Here is a 21,599-nt window from a genome sequence, read left to right on the forward strand (position 1 = left end):
TTTTCTTAAAATAAAGAGGAGCAACTCAGAGATTCTAACACATTTTTTTTATTGGTCAAAATTTATCGAGAATTACAAAATTTTGAGTGCACATATTAAACAAAGGGTAAGACCCAAGCAATTTTATAATTTCTAATAAATTTTAATTAATAATAAAAAAATGTTAGAAAAAAAATATAAAAAAAGAGATAGCATTAAGAAAAAGAATATGGGAAAATATGTAGCTAGTAATTAGCATTAATAATAATAAAATCAATACATTTTTATCATAAACATTATTCTCGAGAGTCATAGTGTGGTATGTTAAAATATCTTATTGATTCATTATTTGTGATAAACTTTTATTATATACTTCAATTATGAAGAAAAAAAACACAAAGTGTGTTGAAATGTTTATTTTGTTTTATGTTACCATTAGAAGAATAATAAGTTACCCTATCGAATATTCTTTTAATAAATAATTGTTTTGTAAAATCTTCTGATAAATTAAAAATTACTATCACGTAATTTATATTTATAAATTTTTATTAATCTAAAATTATGAATATGTGAATAACATTGTAGTACTACAATAGAGTGGAGCGTGTACTTTAGGAGGAAGGCAGGTAAGTAATAAGTTGGATCTGTCGCCTTGGCCGGTTTGTGCCACGTGATTCTTGTTCTGCTCAACTGTGGACTCATCAGCCCCAATTTCTGACTTTTTGCCCTTTTCTCTTGGGATCTCAAAGTTAGGTTTTGGATAATTTTTTTAGTAACCAATTAATTAGTAAAGTTATAAATTATGATCAATCTATATATGATAACTTTTAGATGAATTCTTTTTCTATACAAATTAAATTGCATGATTTGATTTTAACTTATAAAAAAAAACTTAACTTATTTTAGCTTTTAATTTTCTTTCTCTTATTTCAATTATACATTGTAATCATATAAAATAATTAAATAATTGAACACAAATAATTAATATATTGAAGTTAAAATTAAATCATTTGAATAAAATTAATGTATTGAGATTAAGATTAAATCATTTGAATATAATTTTTGTATTAGTGAAGTCTCTTTTCCCTTGATAAATGAAGGGTTAAGAAAAAAAAAATATGATGGCATTAATGCATCCATCTACATTTACTAACTTATTGTAACAAATTATTTTAGCTGTTTGTCTATTAAATCAAGTAATAAAAGAAAGATAGTGCTAGAGAGTGGCATTCCATTTGGAATTTCCATCCAGTATTTTATGTTGATGATTATGATTTAATTTCTCCATAATGAGTAGTGAATATTTGGTGGGAAAGTTAACTTTTCCAAGACGATGATGTTTGTGAGTCAAATCAACACAGCATTGGATGCACACGCTACAAAATAAGACACAGAGGCTGTGCCTCAAAGTTGGTTGGATTAGATATGATATGATGATTTTTTCTAGAACAGAGGCAGTTTCTCAAACTCGTTGCCTCCGAACTTTCACTTTCTCTGAATTTTAGCTCAAAAAGTTCGCAAAAAAGTTCCCTACCTCTGTTGGGTCTGTTTCAAATCTGCAATTTTCATACGTGTGGAGCCATAAGCTTGCTGTGTGTACGATACCCAACTTTGTTTTTCCTTTATTTGATCTTACCTCTCTTTGTGGATCTAAAATGTTGCTTCTTTCTTCTGCAGTGTTACTTGTTAGAATTAGATTGCCACACTTTGAAGTGAGGCAATTTGATTGAATTTGAAGTTAATGACTTTTTGTTCAAACGAAATCTTTGGTTTTCTGTTTGTGTATGTATGCTTATATTTAAGTTTGTCAAATTTGATGATTCTTGCGTTTGATTTAGCTTGTCTTTTGGATTCCTTTTATCCTTCTCTGGTTCTATTAATGTGGGTAGTGTTTTAGATTTGATTCTGCTTCATCCCAACCATTGTGATTTGGTAGTGAACTTTTGCTATGTGGGTTAATTCTTTTTCTCTCCCCTTGTTTCCATGATAGATTATTATAGTTGAGTTGGCATTTTAATCCTGAAGTTATGAAGTGTGGTTGTTGTTGTCTCATGGCATACAGAGAGAGAGTACATTGCAGTGTATGAATACCTGTTTTGTTTTGAAATCGTGATGCACAGTCTATAATGTTTTTAAATTATTTCAGAATTGTTGCTCTGCTGTAGTTGATTTGATGCTGGAACTAAGTTTTTGTTGGTGAATCTAGTAACTCTCCATCCCATCCCTCTTTCTCTTGAAAATTATGACGCATATCTCTTTATTTCTATAGTTAGGCTTTGTTTGGATAAATTTGTCTGCAAGTACTTATTGGAAAAGGAAATAAGAAGGTAAAATAGACTGAACTTCTTTCATAAATTAAAATTAATTTTTGCACTTTAACTTTTATAGAAGCTTTTTCATATAATTTCTCGGAAAGTTAAAGTGTATAAGATGATTTTATTGTAAGAAAGAACTTCAATTCATTTACTTTCATATTTTATTTTCCTATAAGTATTTATTGAGAAATTTATCCAAACATAATCTTAATACATGAAAGACAAACCAAACTAAATAATTTGTAAGAAATTTATGACTTTACATCTCAAATCACAGGGTGACACTAATTTATAAGTGTAACAGATCATTGAATAATTCTGCTGGGAGCATTCATCTCAAAGACTGGAACATTTGGATCTTGAATTGGAGGTGTTACTAATAGGAGCATGGCTCAGAGTCTGAAAGGTATAAAAGGTGGAGGAGGATCCATCAAGCTAGGCACCACTGGAACAATAAGTTCCTTAATGACAAGGGAATTGGATCACATCTCTTCTGCATCAAAGAAGCAGGTATCTTCAGCAAGAAGTAAAACTCAAACACTTCCTGTTTCTGTTCCCTGTGGTAGTACAACCCAAAAAAGACTACAACAAAGAAAATCATCAGTTGAAGCCGGTAGCAGTGGAAGCAGTAAAATTACAAACCGTAGAGGACCTGGCAATGTCATGCCCCAGAAAACAAAAACTAATGGCAGAAATACACAGAGAATACCCATGCTAGGTTCTGATAAATGTTCAGTGGTCAGAACTCCAGTGAGGGAGAAAAATGATAAAAAGATACCTAACATTGTTGAAATTGTGGACATAAAATGTGGGAATGCAGAAAAGGCTTGGGCTACACCTTTGGCAAGTCGTCTTAAGAAGCTCGGTTTTTCGAAGCTATCCGAGAGCATTATCTAGACCTGAAATTTTTTTGTGTCAGACTTCAGGTTCCTGTAACTGAAGGCTGAGGTCCCATTTGGCCTACCACTGTCTGATACATCCACCATAGAACACATACTTGGTAAAAGCTTGCTACTTCCTCGCTTTTTCTTTGTACTTTCTTCTACTTTAGATACAATTGTGGTTGTAGAACTTGTACTAATGGATGAACTCACCTCTGTGATTTGGGACTTGTTCCTTTGTGAATTGGAACCAATTCTGCTGAAGTACTCAATTTCTTGCATTATGAGTGATGCAACTGTGCCTCTGGTTCCTATTTCTACTGGGGGAAATTCAGCCTTATCTTTTGTGTCATTTGAGTCAAGGGTAGTGGATTTATGCATGCTCTTGTTGGTTGGTGTTGGGGAGAAAGCAAAATCTTTTGATTTAAGGGTGGTTTGTGGGTTTGTTCTAGAGGGGAAACTGCAGAGACTTTGAGGCATTTCTTTTGTTACAGGAGATTTGGTTTCACAAGAATGCTTCACCTTATGTTCTATATCTGAAACTGAAATGCATGGCATAGGTCTATGTAGATAGATGGGAGATTGGTTGATGACATAGTCACTGCATTCATGTGCTTGCAGTTATAACACTCTAGTCCTAACTACTGTGCCACCTTTTTAAGTTTCATCATGTTCCTAATGACATGCTACTAGCTAGGTCGTTATTTGGAACTCTAGTCAGTGTAGAGTGGATCTGATGGGATTCATGTGAAAGGTAAAGGTAGGACGATCTCTTCCATTGGCTTTTATAAGTAAATTGGTGTTTTAGTTGGCAAGGAATAGTAGGTTAACTAAATGAGGATAGCAACTATTTATTCGAGTGCTTTTCAGGTTAAGGGAATTGTGGATTATTTTGGTTGACTCCATCTATTTTGTAATTTTATTTCATATGGGGTTCTGCAGGGGTGTGAGAAATATGTAACATTATTTACGAAATCTACATTTATCAATGAGTTAAGTTGTTATTTTGAAATAAGCCAAAAGCCATGCTATTAGGAAAACCAAGATGCAGTATTCATGTATCTTAATTTGCATCCACAATTTGTGAGACAAGTGACTATTAGCGTGAGTTTTTTAAGTATATGATAGAAATTTGATTTTTAATTACGAGAAAAAAAAAGAATTCGTGAGTAAAGAAATTACTCTTTGAATAGTACTCTAGTTTTTTAAAAGATCAGTCTTATAACTTTCGATTATGAAAACACTTTGAATTCAATTCTAAATCTAAAAAAATTGTTGATTTGCAATGATAATATTGTGTTATCAGAATCTTCCTTTGGTATATTTAAATATTATCTTCGTTATGGAATCCTTTTCTTCCCTTTATTCTACTTATCTGCATAAATTTATTGCCACCCTACTTTACTAGCAAAAAGAGATAGAGCAAGTTTGAGGAACTTGTGCCTTACTCTTCAAAAACCGCCAATCCTACTGGACCCTCGTCACGGCCTTTGCTTTGGTGTCACTCACGGGTAGTTCATTTCACTTCTTGGCCATAGATTTCATTCCATAAGGTGGAAAAATAAAATCGTTATAATAACCAAAGCTAAGGAGTGTCTCATTCACGAAAAGGACCAGGTCCTTACTATTTTATCCATATAGTGTGCATTTTAAGAATATACTAGTTCCTTCAAAATTATGCCTCTCTTTTTGTTGAGGAGATAAAAACAACTATAAATAGGTGAGGCCAATGGGTTCTCAAATCGGATAATAAGAAAGTTAAAGCCAAGATGATTAATCAAGTTCGGTTTAAATTTTAAGTAATCCAAACTAATTTATTTTTGTTTGGGTCAAGTCATTCAATTACTAATGTAATTATACAATAATAATTATTGAGTGTGAAAAGAATTAATAAAAAATTCTAATCAGATTCTTTTACTCAATTGAAAAATCTTAAATCAATAAACCTTTTTAAAAAAAATCCTCTCGACTTTGCAAAGTGTTGTGCAACAGAATTCTCCTCTTTCTAAATCTTGTCATAGGCCAAGCATAATGCTTCATTTACATCATCTCGTTGCCATCGTAGTGATGAATGATAATGCATATAACCAAAATAAAACTTCTTATGATCACAATATAGTAGAGGAACCCGACATTTGGAAACATGTTATAGCAGAAGATGAGGATAAATAAAAATGTAGAAAAAAAAATACATGATTTAGTCAATGTAATAAACGTCTAGAGGCAGTTAAAAAGATTCTATTTCTTTACATGAGGCTTATAGTTTCAAATTTTGAGCTCAACACATTTCCTTACAACTTGAATTGTCCCCGTTAGCAAAATACATATCAACATTTCTTCACCTTGACTTGAAGGGTCTCAAGCTATTTGCAAACATTCACCAAGTAAAGTCTCAGTAGACAAAGGGCCTTGACAACATGTCCATTAATTTTCAGCAATGGCTATCTTTCCATGGAGAACAACTTATCTTTAATATCATCTTGAGTTTCTTTCAACCTAATATCAATATGCTTTGATTATTTTTTTAATGATAGATTGATAGATAAAATTATTGGCCAAATTCAATGCACATTGACTATCACAATAAAGAATATGGCTTGGAACATCTACACCCAAATTATCAATATGACCCTACAACCGTATACTTCCTTAACTCCTTATGTTAAAGGCGTGTATTCTACCCCGATGGTTGACAAAGCAATTGATCGTGAGACATTTATAGCATTTTTTAAATAAAAGATTTCGTATCAAATAGTATTATTGTAACTTTAGATGACTTTTTTTGGGACTTAATTATAGACGACTTTATATATGACAGTCTTAGTGATTTTATTATTAATTGACACTTGTAATCATACGCGTCAATATTCGCTTTCCGGGGGGACAATGATTACATTAAAAAGGGAATGTTAAAACTTAAAAAGAACCAATTCTAAGGGGTACTCGAAATCGCTTTAGTAAACATTAACAATGATTATGTAGGTTTGCTTTCTCTGTGTTACTCCTCTGCGGTCCCAAATAACTGATTATGTGGTTTAAGCAAGTCCGAGAGGGAAAACAACATTTCTAGTTAAAATGCTGATTTACTTTAGTCTGTATAATGTATATATGTTCATAAGATGAGTTTTATATATGCACTCCAAAATGGGTATAACTTGTAAGATACTTAACTTAAAAGTTATAAGTGGTGTTATTCAGTTCGAAAACTGGCAATATGAATTCATATAAATTTTAAAGTTAAACAATCTAAGAGTTGCATAAAAATTCAGGTAAGCAAGAGAGTGAAAACCGTCTCCAATTAACTTGTTCCGCAGCACAGATTAAAACGTTAGTAAAATGTTACTCCCTCCTCCCGTGTCTTATTTGGAGAGAAAAAAATTATCTCAAAATAAATGTCACATTTGACTTTTCAATATAATATTAATTTTTTTTTTTCAATAATACCCCCTAACAAGTGTTATTTTATTTTTTCAATATAATATTAATACTAAGGTTATTCTTGACCTGTATTGTATAAAATAACCTAGGACGGCATTTATTTTGCAATGAAAGGAAAAATAAAACACCATATCAATATACACAGGACACCAGAGACAGGTAGTTTATACTTTACATGATACACTCAGGCTGCTATCAAGAATAGCTAGCTATTCGTTACAAAAGTACACGTATTAAAACAAAACATAGTTACTGCTTAAAATAAAGCTCAAGAAGCTTCTTCAAAGTGTCAAACACACTTGTGAAAGGATTAAGCTCAATAGGGGCGTTGAGTCCTAGATCAGGAAATTGGTTAGTAAGTGCCTGCTGCATTCCAGACATAGACATCATAGCTGCCAACTGACTATTGGACATTACTTCACAATCCTGAGGTGTATCTTTAATTTTGCTTGGATCATATCCATAGTTTGCAAGGTAAGACTTGTACTTCTGTATAAATTCAGGTCCAGGGTTAGGTGTCCTTGAGTATATCTGCGATATAGATCACAGGGAAATCAACACTACAAGCAAAATCAAATCATACAGTTACATGCTAATTAATAGCTATTAATTAAAGAACTGTATGATGCAGTATTGTTTCTTTAATTTATCTTAACATAATAAATTAACATTAGATATCATATATGCCATCGTTGAAAATTCAGAAAAAGCCTTTTGAAGTTCAATGACTACAAACTTAAGCTATATTTTTTAGTTCAGTAAATACCTGAATAAAACTTTGATCCTTAGCTCCGGAAACAAGAGAAAAATTGTCATAATCAGTAGCAATCACATCATAAGGTTCCTTGGGAATGAATGGCAATGTAGGAAAGCGGAGATAGCATTTTTCTTTTATCATTTCCTGCTTCTCTAGCTGTGTCTCAGTTTTCTCCAAATCTTCTTCTGAAAGACATTGAACCCTTCCCCTAATTCCAGTTATAAATCCATTAGGGCCTCCATGAACACAAAAGGTATCAACTTGGATAGATGGTGCTTCCCTATCAAATGTATATACACCCTGAAATGTCATAGTATACCCAAATTAATATCAAGATGCTTGTCGAAGTCAAATAAGGTAAATGATAAATCTTATCTCCAAGATGTACTAACTGTAATACTACTGAATGAGAATTTTCCGCACACGCCTAATAAATAATGAACAACCTTAGGATTCTGCTTGTGCCTCTAAATTCAACAATTTATTATGAATAATATGAAATTGATTAGGGAAAGATGTTGGAAGAGCATAAATATAATGGGCTCTTTTCTAAACCAAATGCCGTCCTGTATATTTACTGCTATATTTATTTTAGCATTTACCTGAGTGCAATGACAGTCTTCTTGGCCTTGTCCCGCAAATCCACGTTTAAGTGAAGCAACTTCAAACCATCTTCCTGAATATCTTACAGGGTCAAAGTCCTTCGCTGTCATTCCTCTCATCATCATTAGATTTGAACCTTTTTCATTCTCAAATGGTGAAGCAACTGTGTTCTCACTGGCACTGGCAAGTTGGCATAGATTATTTGGTGCACGAGATAGATCTGCTGCAATAGTCTGTTAATGAAGTAAATGAGCACACATTAGATCAGCTCATTCATCATAAGAATATACATCTATTTTGTAGATTTTTTTATCAATCAACAATATCCAGCCTTTGTAAGAACTCCAATATGGGAAAAATTCAAGAGTGATACAACATATCTATGTGAGTAAAGAGATCCACATAAGAAAGTAATGGCATCAGATAATGCAAAACAATTAATATTTAATAGGAATGGCTTTTGCTTTGGGCAATGTCCATGTAATTATGGAGTTATAAAAAAGATTATGAACCAGTATAGCTAAAGTCTCTATACACCACCATCAGCAAAGTTTTAACAAACAACTTGTGATCATGATTTCGGCCACAGCATCAAGGTTTTCAGAGTCACTGCAACTGAATCATAATTGCAATTGCAGCCACATCAGTTGCATTTGTCCACAATTTCCCCCAACATCAAGGATCGCGATGAAACTACAATTGTCACCACAATTTAAAACTTTGCTATCATGTATTTGGGAAAAAAATACTGTGAGAACGTTAAGTAGGTCCTCCTGATGGGTATTGGACATATCAAATCTTGAAATTGCATGATTAACTGAAATTTCAATAGTAAGTAGTAACACTCTTGGATTGAGGAATACAGTAGAAACCTGATTTGCTGGAGAAATAAATATCAAGGAAGCAGCAAGCCCGGATAAGACATGCTTTGTCAGAACCTTACTTGGGACTTCCAATGAGCACTTCACCAATGTCCTTCCTGACACTGTCCTGCATTGTCTGTAAACAAAATCTCATCCAATTTGCACAACAGAAAAACAGAAAGATAAATTACAAAAATAAAAATAAAAAATCATACGATCCCAGGTTGAGTGAGTATCATGTTTTAGCAACAGAGTTGATATTTAACAGTATCTACAAATGAAGAGACAAAAAAATGCACTTAGAATCCCAATGAAAGAGGAGGACCACAAAGAAAAAAAAAAAAAAAAGAGTCTGCAATCTAATTCACAAAAAGTTGGTTATTACACGACAAAATTCTGGGAGTATATAAAGGAAATTCATTCAGGAATGCTGTGTATATGAATATGGAAAAGCTACATTACATAAACTGAAAACTGAAGTCCACCAAAAATAAAAGAAACTGAAAATTAAATGAAGAAAAAACAGAAAAAAGAGTCTGCAACGAACGTGGGAAAAAATTCATTGTTAAAATACGTGAAAATAGGAGAAAATTCTAAAAGAAAAATCTAAGGGGTGTTCCAGAATGGAAAAAGAAATAAAGGGGCATAACATAAGTTGAGCAACAAAATTAGAACATTAAACATTGCAAAAGATGAAAATGGGGACATATTAGTTGGATTTGTTACCTCGGATAAGAAGAAGGGTGAAGTGGAGGAGGTGATGCTCGTAGAAGAAGCTCTACCATGTCTTAGCCTTTTTCACTTGTCCACAGTTGCCCATTCTGAACTTTCTATTCTGCTTGGTTTCATGACAAAAGATCCTCTTGAAACATCGTCGTCCAAGGTCCAAGGAATCAAACTGGGCCTGTCTCATGGATCTCATATTTTTGTTTGAACTGGACATTCAAAGCCCAAACTATATCAGCTAACTGTACAACCACTTTTACTAACTAACTGTAATTATTCGGTTGAAGGCTTAAAGCTAACTTACAGTTGATCCTAACACCTTTCTTCTGACCACCAAATAATAATAAAGATGAGTGTTAGCACAGTATACTATCTAACCCACTTTTTTCTCATACGTTATTTTATTGATTAATTAAAAACTTTCTTTAAATAAAAAGTGAAACCAAAGCAATTTGATGTTTTCTACAAAGTTCAACTAACAATAAAAATTTAGTTAGAAAAAGTATAATAACAAGATAAAATGAATTGAATTTCTCTATAATCTAAGATCAACTTATGCACCATAAATTTTATAGAAATTAAATGAAAAACAAACTTATATACAAATTAAGTGTAATAAATTTTATAGAAATTAAATGAAAAACAAACTTATATACAAATTAAGTGTAAAAGTTAATTTTAACTTTTGCAAGAACCTGAATGTATTTTATCTTATTTTCTTTTCTTATAAATAATTTTATTCAAATAAAATCATAATATTTACACATTAGTAAATGTGTGTAAGGAGTGATGAACAGTTAGCATTTATTTATTTATTTAAATTAGAAAAGAAGTCAGAAAGCATTTGCTCAGCTAGTTAAAATATGAGAACAATTTTGTTTAAGATTTTTCTTAATTCATAACATTAATTAAAAAAACGTAGGTTTATTTGTGTCATGTGTTTGCTCATGATTGTATGTACGCTCGGCTTGTAGGACATTAGGATCAGTGATTGAATTCTAATTTAAGAGAAGTGAATTTTTTTTTTCAGTTACTGCTGATTGCGTGTTAGATGAATAAATTTATCTCATTAACTTATAACATTTTTTTATTTTCTATCTAAAATAACGTAATTTGTAGCGTATTATTTAACATAATATTTTCATTTTTATCATTACAATTTTAATAAAATTTCTCATATATAGCCTCCTTTGTTACTATATTACTTATTTAATTTCTGTACTGTTTCTCCAAAAAAAATTATACTATTAATTCAATTTATTTTTATTTTTTAATAAAATATTTGATCTGTAAATAAAAAATAATAAGAGTTCAAATTCAACCTAAAAACATATATTTTATAAATTTTTATAACTTCCAATTGATTTATCAAGTATTTTTGTTAAACATAACTAATTATCAAATTAGATAAAAACCCTACTTACTAAGTTTTTTTCTCAAAGCATATTGTGGACTAAAACTAATGGTAGAAAAAGTCTCTTTTAAGCTCAAAAATCCCGTTGGGGACTATAGTTTTTCAGATATTGACACTCAATCGAGTTTATTTGCCATAAAAAAAGTTGAGCTTTTTTCTTCTTCTACGATAATTGTGAAACATATGAATTACAAGATATAATAAACTATTGAATAAGTAGAGGAGATCCTTGCAGAATTGTATACAGGAGATTGTCATTGTATGAGAAATAAAGTCTGGACACATGCTACTTTTCAGGTCACTGTATTTTATTCAAATAATTTAAATAATAAATGTAGAAACAACCAATATTAATATTTCTTTTATTATATCCACGAATATATATACTATTTTAAAAAACTTAATTTGAAAGAAAAACAATTGTTAGAAAATTAAATAAGTTAAATTTTTATGGTTCTATAGTTTATTATTTGAGTGTTTATATATTTATTTTAAAAACATAATTTTATTTGTTGGAATACAAGTTTAAAGTTTGGAGTGAAGTCTCATATCGAGTAGAGATAAAAAAGTTGAGCATTATATAAGACCATAAACCTGAGTTTTAAGATTTTAGGTTAAAATGTGATGTCAATTTTCTTTACGTGATTGTTTATAATTTATTGGTGTAAATTTTTACCGTATTTGTTCCTTTCGAATTCCTCAATACTATTAAGTGTATCTTTTGAGGTTGTTCGCAACTAATGAAGAGTGCAAGATTTCCAAATTGTATAAAGATGATATGGAAACCCATCAAAAGTATTTCACGTACAATACACGCATTATTGAATTTCAGGAAGACAAAAATCCCAACTTTTACAAAACCCACTTTGAAACTTTACCAAACTTCCACGATCAAATAACACAAAAATCAATTTACAAAGGACCCCATCACTCAATTACACGTCTTGTACTTAAGCATAATTCCAAGTCGTGTGCATTTCACTTTCTTTGTTTGTCAACACTTATGTTGGTATTCTAGGCATCAACATCCAACGCAAACTATAGTAAACCTAATTCTAGTTAGTTGGTCCTGAGTTCAATTTAGTAAACCTAATTATCAACGACAGTGTTCGTAGTTACGTGTAAGTAATTAGCGGATTATACTCAGTAATTAGCAGTGGTTACATATATATATATATATTAATATCAGTTTGGTAAGAACCTTTTCGTTCATTTCATTACATTATCCTAACTCCATGATCTATGTAACTAACAAAATAAATTCATATTAAAATAATATAAAATACATTACAGATAAATAGGTTGGTGGGTTTATAAAATTAATCAACAAAACTTTAGCTAGATACCTTGCTCTAGAGTCTAATTAAACTTTTATAGATGGACCACCTTCAAAAAAGGGTAGCATCCCTAAGTAAAGTGTAAGGTCAGTCATGTATATATATAGCTAGGTTCATTTAGGGCAACATTTGGAATTACAAAGATTCCACAATAAATTAATTGTAAATAGGTTTTAGATCTGAAGCGGTGTTCTCTATCTCTCAGGAAAAGCGTGAGAAACGAGAAAGTGAAATTGATTTCCACCTCGTACCAAGGTTTGCTATCTAGTTGTTGAAATCAAAGCAATGTAAACTTCCTAGAATCGAGACCATAGACGCATTAATTCAAATACTGAAAATAAATATTTGCAATTTAAATAAATAAAGTACAAAAAAACTTAAGTGGCAATTTCAATTTTCGCCTCGTAACTAGAGTGGCATTTTAATGCTTTTCTTTTTGACATATCATTTTATTTTATTATTCATATGTTCCCCTTAGTGTAACCAAAAGACAGAAATATCTGAAGGCAAAAACCACGGTTGCTGTACTAATAGTAGAAGTAAAGTGAGCCAAAGTTAATTTTGAAATCAAAATAAATGTAAAACGATATATTGTTGCTTTGAAAAAAAGTATGATGACACCGTTATTATGTTAAGAGTAAAGCGAATAAGAAATTGAGAAGAAAGTGTAGAAATAAAGTGAAAGTTAAAAATTAGATTGTTTGGTTAAGATTTTTTTTTTTTGGTGTCTGTTTTTGGTTAAGATGAAATAATGAAAAAAGAAATAAAAACTAAGTAGGTTTCACCGTAGAAAGATTTCATGTGAACTAGCGATGGAATAACAAAAAATCTAACCGGATTTTTGGTGTTTAACGTGAAAATCTTCTTGTACGTGGTTCTGAAAGGCACCCTAAACCAATGGAATTTTTCTACTTTACTTACAATAACCCCGATAATGTGTTATGCATGCTCTATTTAGGGGTGTTTATCGGTACGATACAGTATGAATTTGAATTGACCTAGACCAATTCAAATAGTTTGAGTTGAGTTATTTATATATTTAGGTCAAAATTGGATTGAATCGATCAAAATTGTTTATGTACGAGCTAAGTTACAAGTTTAGATTTATAGATCCGATTAAAATCGAACTGAACTGAACTAATAAAATTCTTTAGAATTGTTTGATTTGACTTTAAATACTGTTAACTTTGGAATTGTAAACATCGGAACTACAAATGTGTTGAGATTATTAGTGTTGCAACTTATTAAGGTATTACTTTTAAGTATATTATTAAGTTTTAAAAAAAATTGTAAAAATCAAATCAATCAAATTTGATTAGATTGAATCTTAAATTTGATCAAAACTGGTTCGAAACCGTGATAATCTATTATTTGTGCTACTATAATCGATTATATGCACACTAAAATTTGTTATGTATGCCTCCAATAATGTATTGTGCTGTGCGTAGATAATCTATTATGTCATGCAAATTGGATCCTATAACTATCTAATAATATTCATATGTGAGAGTTTAAAGTTTATATACAACGATAGAATAAAATTTTTATATCTAATCTAATTCCTCTTTTCTTCTTCTATCCAAATCAAACAGTTTCATAATATATTTTTTTCTCTTTTTCTTCTACTTATCTTGGACCTAATTAACAATCTAATTTCTTATTTATTACTCTTATTTCCATTTTTTTAACTATCCTGTTTTTATTTACTTTATTTTTTTTCTAGCCGGTGTAAGTAATGTTATCTATAAATCTATAGTATAATATTGAGTAAATATTACCTGCAAGTAATATTTTAAAGGAGAATCATGCATGGCAATTGGGAGACCCATATACATATAGTATGTCCACATCTGATGTGTAAGTTCGTTATTTTATTTTAATTTTATAATGTATATTTTAAATTTGAATCATACATTTTGGTGTCATGGAAAAGATAGGAAGGTTGCAGGGTTGCAGCAGCCTTTTCCTCTATCAAATGTAGTTTTCACTTTTATGCTCTCAGTGTGATCAGTAGATTCAGATCCACCAATCAGAGCAGCAATCTGTAACTTGTCATTAATCATACCAACAAATTGATGGTTTACTGTACCCACTTCCCCTAATAATAACAGTAACCTCAAATACAATTAGCTGTTCTGTGGCTCCACTACAATTCCTATTGTGAAAATTAGTTAAATACTAGAAATCTAGTAGAATCTAATCAACTGGTCTATTCTTCACTTTTTAAATTAGTCTGAAATCAAAAAATCAAATGTAAACATTTTATTTTCTATTTTTTTAATTAATTTTACTATTATCATTTGTAATTGACTTTAGCAAAACTAATTCAAAAGCGCGTTTAACTTCAAATACATTAGACGTGTCCAACATGCTAAATATTTGTGTGTTATTAACAATCCAAATAATAAACGTTTGCTTCTTTTGGTTAATATTTTATTAAATACTAGACGTGTTTATCATGTTAAATATTAAATGTTTAGTTTTTTAGTAGATATTTTATTAAATATTAGACGCGTTTAACTTTACTACTATTATTAAATAATAGTATATATTTTCATAATTTCATACTAAAATATAATTAAACTTTAAAATACAAAATATACAATACTTTTATAAAAAAATTCCACACTCTTTCAATTGGTTTTTAATTTATAATTTTTTGGTACATTGTTAATTTTATAATCTTAATATCAAATCAAATACTTGGAATATTATTTTTTTTTTAATAATAATACATTGTACTAATGGGGTGGGATATTCTTTATATTCAACAAATATATTTAGCTTATAAAATATTTAATTCAAATTAAAGATATAATTATGTTTTAAAACTTTTTTTCTTTCAAAAAGGATAAGTATGATTAGAATATTAAGTATGAACCTCTGATTTAGAAACTCTTAAACAGTGCAGTAGGTGTTTTTATTATTTTTTATTTTGAGAAGAACGTCACCATTCACTAACGGTTCAATCCTTTAATACATGTAATCATTCTCACCATGTCTTCAATTCAATTTCAAACTAATACTAGAATGCTAATAATAATCAGCAAGAAATATCATAATAAAATTATTTCCAACTCTTTCAGTCATGAATGTTATTATTTAAAGCACGGGAATTAAACAAGAAATTACGCCACGAGGTCACATCATGCGCCCTCTCCACAGCAGATAACTCCTCATCACACTCGGTTTTTCAATTCCTATCCTTCCATAAGATGCCGAATGCATCATGACAATTGAGAAAGATACATATACTTCTCTCATACCACACCCCATAACATTATTCTTGTTTAATTTCTTATACAATAAATAAAATGATAAGAGCAGGGATAAGTTTGAGATAAAATAACACAAATATTCTTGAACAGCCATGAACCTTTTTGACATCTAAGAGTGGAAGAAAGAAAACAGAAAAAAAAGATATAATAAAAAATATGATGTGATAAAAAAATAAAGAAAATAGTGAGTGCTAATGATTTTTTTTTTTTTACTTTTATAGAAATATATTTGTATAAATAATAATACAACTACAGGTTAAGTGTGTGCAAGAAAACATTCAGACTGAATCGAGTTATAATTGAACCAATTTTAACCTATATTATTTTTTCAAAAAAAAGAATTGTGTTATTATACTAAAAAGGTTCGGTTAACCTAATTGTTATTGAACCGATCGACTTTCATCCAAATCAGTTTTTTTTTAAAAAAAAAAAACAATCCTAAAACTCGTTCAAAATTAATTCAATTCTTAAAATCGATTTAAAACTCAAAATCAATTCAGTTTAAAATTGTTTTTTAAAACCAATTCAATTTCTAAAATAATTTAACTATTTGGATTTTCGAACCGATTGTACAGAAACCAATTTCTTCGATTTTTTTTAAGGAATATGTTTCTGTCCACCCCTACTACAGGTTCATTTACCATATTACCCATCTCTACGCAGAAACCAAGAAGGCGGCAATACGGAGAGTTTAGGAAACCGAAATGAAAAATACCGGTCAACTGTCCCCTATATTAAACAGTGGGACCGAGAAAGCAGAGTAATAGACCAAACGCACCGCAACAAAGAAGAAACCATGCTCGATGGCGAAGAAGATCATTCACGACACCACTAGGAAGATGTCTCAGCTGTGCCAGAAAATCGTTCAGGTCGACGTCCGGTGGGGATTCCTCAAAAGGGTATCTTTCGTTGGCCACTTTTTCCGTTTCATTTGGAACAGACTTGTTGTTTGCTCTGTCGCCGGAAGCCCATCTCACTACCGGAAACTACCCCTCCGGGACCCCTCTTCTTCGCCGCCGGCCACCGTTGACGACGTCTTCTCCTCCGCTGCAACCACTACTGGCGGCTATGACTCCGATTCCGATTTGGTGAACCTCAAGATCAGCTTGTTGGGTGATTGCCATATTGGAAAAACTACTTTTGTGGTCAGCATGTTTCTAGCTTTACCATTTATTTTTTTTGGAAGAATTTAACAAGTGTGTACTAGAAATTTAAAACCTTTTATATTATTATCAACATGGTATGGTATGACATGATTAGCAAATAAATAGGAATCTTAAGCTTGTAGTCAGGCTTCAATTTCAATTTTCAGGTCTATGCATATAAGAGAATGTTTGTGTCTCCAAAGATTAGTATCTAACTCTCAACCAGAATACTCTCAGCACTCAATTTTTTTATGTAACATTATAAAATTACTTTTATAAAATTCTTAAGCTTGTTTATCATGAGAATTAACAAATTTACTATATATGAGAAAGTTTGTGATTAGATTCTCCCTACATATATTATATATTTCTTTTGAAATTGGTCAAGTGTAGTAGTCTTTTATTTTAAAGGGTCTAATTAACTAGCTTGTGGCTATGTGAATTCCTATTCTCAGATCAAGTATGTGGGGAATGAGCAAGAAAAGGGAAGCTTACAGATGGAAGGATTGAATCTAATGGACAAAACTTTGTCTGTTCAAGGAGCTCGTATTTCGTTTAGAATATGGGATGTTGCAGGTTCTTTGCTTAAACTTTACCTTTATTTTTCTCTGTTTGTGTACTTTTTATAGATTTTACATTTGCTTTTTTGTTTTCATTCTTTTTAGTGTTCTGGGTTTGTTGGTTTGAGTTAATTGACTTATTGATGGTGAAGTATTATATCATGTGGCGTGTGTAGGAGATAAAAGGTCCCTGGATCAAATTCCCATGGCTTGTAAAGATGCGGTTGCGATTTTGATTATGTTCGATCTCACCAGTCGTTGTACACTAAATAGGTAGGCTAAGAGATACTATTATCTTTGTCATGAGTTCGGTGGAGGGTTCTTACTTCTTAGAAACGTAATGGTAGAAATAATGATGATTTGCGTTTTTTGTTCTTTGTTATGTTCGTGCAGTGTTGTTGGATGGTATAGTGAAGCAAGAAAGTGGAATCAGGTACCATAAAAATAATTTTGCAGGGCTTATATATAGTACTATTACTTGAATTGTTTTTATTTGGGAAAGTGTCTGCCACTGTTTAAATTAAAGTGTAGTTTCCAAAGGCTTTTGGCATGGGAACTCTTTTTGTAAAATACGAGAGAAATTTTGTAGTAGTGCAAATGGATTGAGTAACCACAGGAAAGTGACATTAGCTTTTTTCATTTAAGACTGGACAGAGAAATGAACTCTGATTATTGACTTGCCGGGGTATACTATTTGTTCAAGATATCAAAATGGCTTGTTAATATAACTAAATATTCTGTTTTAGGCTGATAATATCCAAATTTTGAAGATTTTGACGTGTTTTTTATGAAATTTCAGATGACATTTAATTTGTTCAATTTGCAGACTGCAATTCCAATTCTAATAGGAACCAAGTTTGACGATTTTGTTAGACTTCCCCCAGATGTGCAATGGACAATTGCAACACAGGTAAATGAATAAAATAATAATAATTACTGCTGCAAATTAAGTTTTGGTAACTTAATTTCTCTTAATCATAGTACATGGATGGGGCTGCTTTACTTGTCTTGGTCATTTTCACCTATTGACTCAGGAACAAAGAATAATTCTTCTAGTAATAAATAGGAGTCTTAATTGTTTGGAACCTCAGCATGCGTCATTTATGAAAGTTCTGTTTTCGCGTTTAACATTATCTTTGGGGCTTACATGTTGATTAAAGTCGGATCAGTGATGTGTTCACAGTTCACGACTTTCACTTTAAATAAAGTCAATAGTACAACTTTTTATCACATTCCTTGGCTTTTCAAAGTTTAACTTGGAACGACACATAAATACAGGCAAGGGCATATGCAAGGGCGATGAAGGCAACCCTTTTCTTTTCAAGTGCAACCCACAACATAAATGTCAACAAAATTTTCAAGTTTATCATGGCCAAGCTCTTTAACTTACCATGGACAGTGGAACGAAATTTGAGAGTTGGAGAACCCATAATTGACTTCTAAATTGTTCTTTACACACCGATTCGTATGTATATAGCAGGACAAAGGAGAATGAGAAAGAAAGAAAGAAAACAAGTCAAGTTTTTCATATTGGCTGGGACCTATCAACATTCACCACCTAGATACCTAATTTCCATGTCTCAATAGGCCATTTTGACTATAGGCTTACCCCTGTTGTGGCTGAGGTCAAAGCCCACAGGTCTTGATAATTTAATTTCTACGTGCCCTGATAAAGAAGAAATTCCATTTCCATATAACTTTTGTATGATAGATTTTTTTATTCGTTAGAAATATACTTTTTAACACATTTTCTTTTATAATTGTTCAATATTAATTTCTAAGAAATTATAGTATTACGAGTGAGAATGACTAAATAAAGAAATGTGTTGTTTATATTTGTCTTGATTTTGAAGTGTGATTTATAGTGATGCAATTATATTGAATGTTTTTATTGTAAAGGCTAATATATATATATATATATATATATATATATATATATATATATATATATATATAATTTTTTTCTAATCATTAGATCAATCACTTAAATTTATAATAGTCGTTAGATTTAATTTAATTTAATTTTCTTGAATTTATTTGATGAAAAATTAAGTTATTGGCATTAATATTTTTTATATATAATTTTAATAATTAAATATTAATTTTGATAATTTTAATATTAGATAGTAATATTCTATTTATGATAAAATTTTATTTTAAATTAATAATTAAGGATAGAAATTAAATAATAAGTTACATATGAGTATACTCAATTTTTTAATTTATTTTTTTTCAAATCTTAAATACTATAATAATAATTTGATTATTATTATTATTATCAAAATTAAAATAATAATCTATATTATATATATATATAAGTAAATTTCAATTGAAATGTTAAGAGCTGTCGGGTTAATATTTTAATTTCATAATAATTGTTAATCTAATTTAATTATGTAACCTTCATTTCAACATTTTTTTTACATCAAAAGCAAAGCAATATCATGTCAACTAAAAGTAATTTCATATAATATGCTTAATTTATATTTTGATATTGATCTAATACATATAAATTTGACTTGTTAAAAAAATTCAAATTTTATTTATTTAATTTTTAGAAAGATATTTATTTTCATCAAATGCAACACATGTCATTTAAAAGAAAATTTAAATATCATTTTTATTTATACATTTTATTTTTTTACAATATGTAATAAATATAAATATATTATATTATTTTTAAGAACTTAAATTTTTTTTTTATATATATTTTTATCCTTAAAAAGAGAAAGAAATGCGCAAAGTAATATATTAATTAAAGGAACATTTAGTTAGCCTTACTCCCGTGTTCAATACGAACCCAATACACAATTCCTAAGAAAAGAAAACAAGTACTATGTCATAATTAAAAGCTGATGTAAATTGCATATTTTAAGATAACCACCAAACTCAATACCCTCGTGTAATTAAACTTGCGAAATCTAAAAAATGAGTACACAGCTTGATGAAATCAGTCAAATAAAGTCTTAGCAAAAGAGATGTTATAACATCATATCAACTTTGTTGTAGAATTTATACACTAACATTTAATGTAGCACCCAGTCGCACATTCACAATACTCTCAAAATATAATTACTAATTTATTAACAGATTGATATCTCTAAGTTTGTTGAAGCCCTTGGAACTGTCAACAAAAATTCTGCATTTTCACGGATTTGAGGTTCCATGGTCCTACCAGAATCATCCTCCAACATGTTTATACTAATCCTTTTCAGCATATCTCCATTAGCAATGAAATACATGAGCACAAGAAGTTCATTCTCAGTTCCACTGAACCCATTAATCTCCACCACTTCCAGACTTAAACTCAAGCTTTCATATACTCCCACATTGTCACTCCAGAATCGCTTGCGGTTAAACACAAAAGGTGCTTCATAATCCTACGTACACCATATGCAACAAAAAATTAGCAGCCTTTTTTTCAAATGAAAAAAACACACATAGAGGCAAAGCAAATTCAAAACCTAATATATATAAAGGAGAAACAAATTCAATGTATGTGATTGATACTCACAAACAAATCTTTTTCGGAACATAGATCAATGGTGAGACACTCTAACATAGTGCAACTGTTGAGGAAGAATGTGATTCCCAAAAACTCGTTCTTGTGCAAAGCCGTTTTCAAGATCAAATGTTGCACAAGCATGCCACTTTGAAAACCTAGCAGTTCGGGTCCAGTAGGAATAACCTTATCGCATCACACACAAAAAACGTTAATTGAAACAATCAACAAATCATTTTGTAATTCGATATTTCAATTCAGTGAAAAAGAAATGGAGCAATTGATCAAAAGAGTGGAACTCTGAAAGTTATAGTTATAAAACTAGTATTATATAATAATATATGATAACGTACAATTAAAAAATTAATGTCAAGAGAGAAAAGGTGATGAAGAATGTATACCTGAAGAACAAAACTGCATACAGTCAAAACTCTAACAATAAATAGATTTTCCACCAGATTATAAAGAGGATGACCTAGTCCTTCGAATCCATATTCTGGAGAGAAATCAATATTTGCCTCTTCCATTGCGGGTGAATGAATTTCCGTGATGAAAAAGTTCATTAACCCACAGTACTGGAAAATTTTTAGATCTGGTGCATTCACTTTGAAAACATCAAATTCAAAGCGGCACTTGTCCAGGACAAGCTTTCTAAGACCTGTGTGTTCTTCTTCGCCTAGGTCAAACTTGTCTGAGTTCCAACACCTTTTAAAACTCAAACTCTCCAGCATGTTACAATTGGAAAGCAAAGCTTTGATAGCACTGAGTCTCACTTCCATCCAACCCAAAGAAACTTCTTTG

The 21,599-nt window shown here is 30.5% G+C and overlaps 4 protein-coding genes across 9 annotated transcripts; 2 read left to right on the forward strand and 2 right to left on the reverse strand.

Moving 5' to 3' along the window:
• Positions 1-1,199: 1,199 nt before the first annotated feature.
• On the forward strand, positions 1,200-4,164 carry LOC100809375 (uncharacterized). 5 transcript variants are annotated; one of them, XM_003544953.5, is made up of 3 exons: positions 1,200-1,575; positions 2,126-2,184; positions 2,599-4,164. In XM_003544953.5, exon 3 carries the CDS (start codon positions 2,682-2,684, stop codon positions 3,189-3,191), a length of 510 nt encoding a protein of 169 aa, XP_003545001.1. In that variant the 5' UTR covers positions 1,200-1,575; positions 2,126-2,184; positions 2,599-2,681; the 3' UTR covers positions 3,192-4,164. The 5 variants fall into 5 exon arrangements, with proteins under 5 accessions (XP_003545001.1, XP_040865126.1, XP_006595743.1 ...); XM_041009192.1 differs by lacking the exon at positions 2,126-2,184 and having other exon boundaries at positions 1,205-1,575; positions 2,572-4,164; XM_006595680.4 differs by lacking the exon at positions 2,126-2,184 and having other exon boundaries at positions 1,205-1,571.
• Positions 4,165-6,771: 2,607 nt separating this feature from the next.
• Positions 6,772-9,712, reverse strand: LOC100814557 (chloroplastic lipocalin). The gene is made up of 5 exons (XM_003544962.4): positions 9,563-9,712; positions 8,846-8,972; positions 7,973-8,206; positions 7,380-7,670; positions 6,772-7,144 (listed from the first exon to the last, which is right to left on the reverse strand). Exons 1-5 carry the CDS (start codon positions 9,619-9,621, stop codon positions 6,863-6,865), a joined length of 993 nt encoding a protein of 330 aa, XP_003545010.1. The 5' UTR covers positions 9,622-9,712; the 3' UTR covers positions 6,772-6,862.
• A 6,568-nt stretch (positions 9,713-16,280) lies between these two features.
• Positions 16,281-19,053, forward strand: LOC100818462 (septum-promoting GTP-binding protein 1). Of its 2 annotated transcripts, none has more exons than XM_014766538.3 (6): positions 16,281-16,736; positions 17,192-17,312; positions 17,473-17,569; positions 17,690-17,729; positions 18,096-18,206; positions 18,575-19,053. In XM_014766538.3, the coding sequence occupies exons 1-6, from the start codon at positions 16,395-16,397 to the stop codon at positions 18,737-18,739; spliced, it is 876 nt and encodes a 291-aa protein (XP_014622024.1). In that variant the 5' UTR covers positions 16,281-16,394; the 3' UTR covers positions 18,740-19,053. The 2 variants fall into 2 exon arrangements, with proteins under 2 accessions (XP_014622024.1, XP_003545017.1); XM_003544969.5 differs by having other exon boundaries at positions 18,123-18,206.
• Positions 19,054-20,379: 1,326 nt separating this feature from the next.
• On the reverse strand, positions 20,380-21,577 carry LOC102669024 (F-box protein At3g62230). Its single transcript, XM_006596532.4, has 3 exons — positions 21,200-21,577; positions 20,811-20,984; positions 20,380-20,676 (listed from the first exon to the last, which is right to left on the reverse strand). The coding sequence occupies exons 1-3, from the start codon at positions 21,575-21,577 to the stop codon at positions 20,380-20,382; spliced, it is 849 nt and encodes a 282-aa protein (XP_006596595.3).
• Between the last annotated feature and the right edge of the window lie 22 nt (positions 21,578-21,599).

Source organism: Glycine max, chromosome 14 (assembly GCF_000004515.6).
Source record: "Glycine max cultivar Williams 82 chromosome 14, Glycine_max_v4.0, whole genome shotgun sequence".
Taxonomy (NCBI): Eukaryota; Viridiplantae; Streptophyta; class Magnoliopsida; order Fabales; family Fabaceae; genus Glycine; species Glycine max.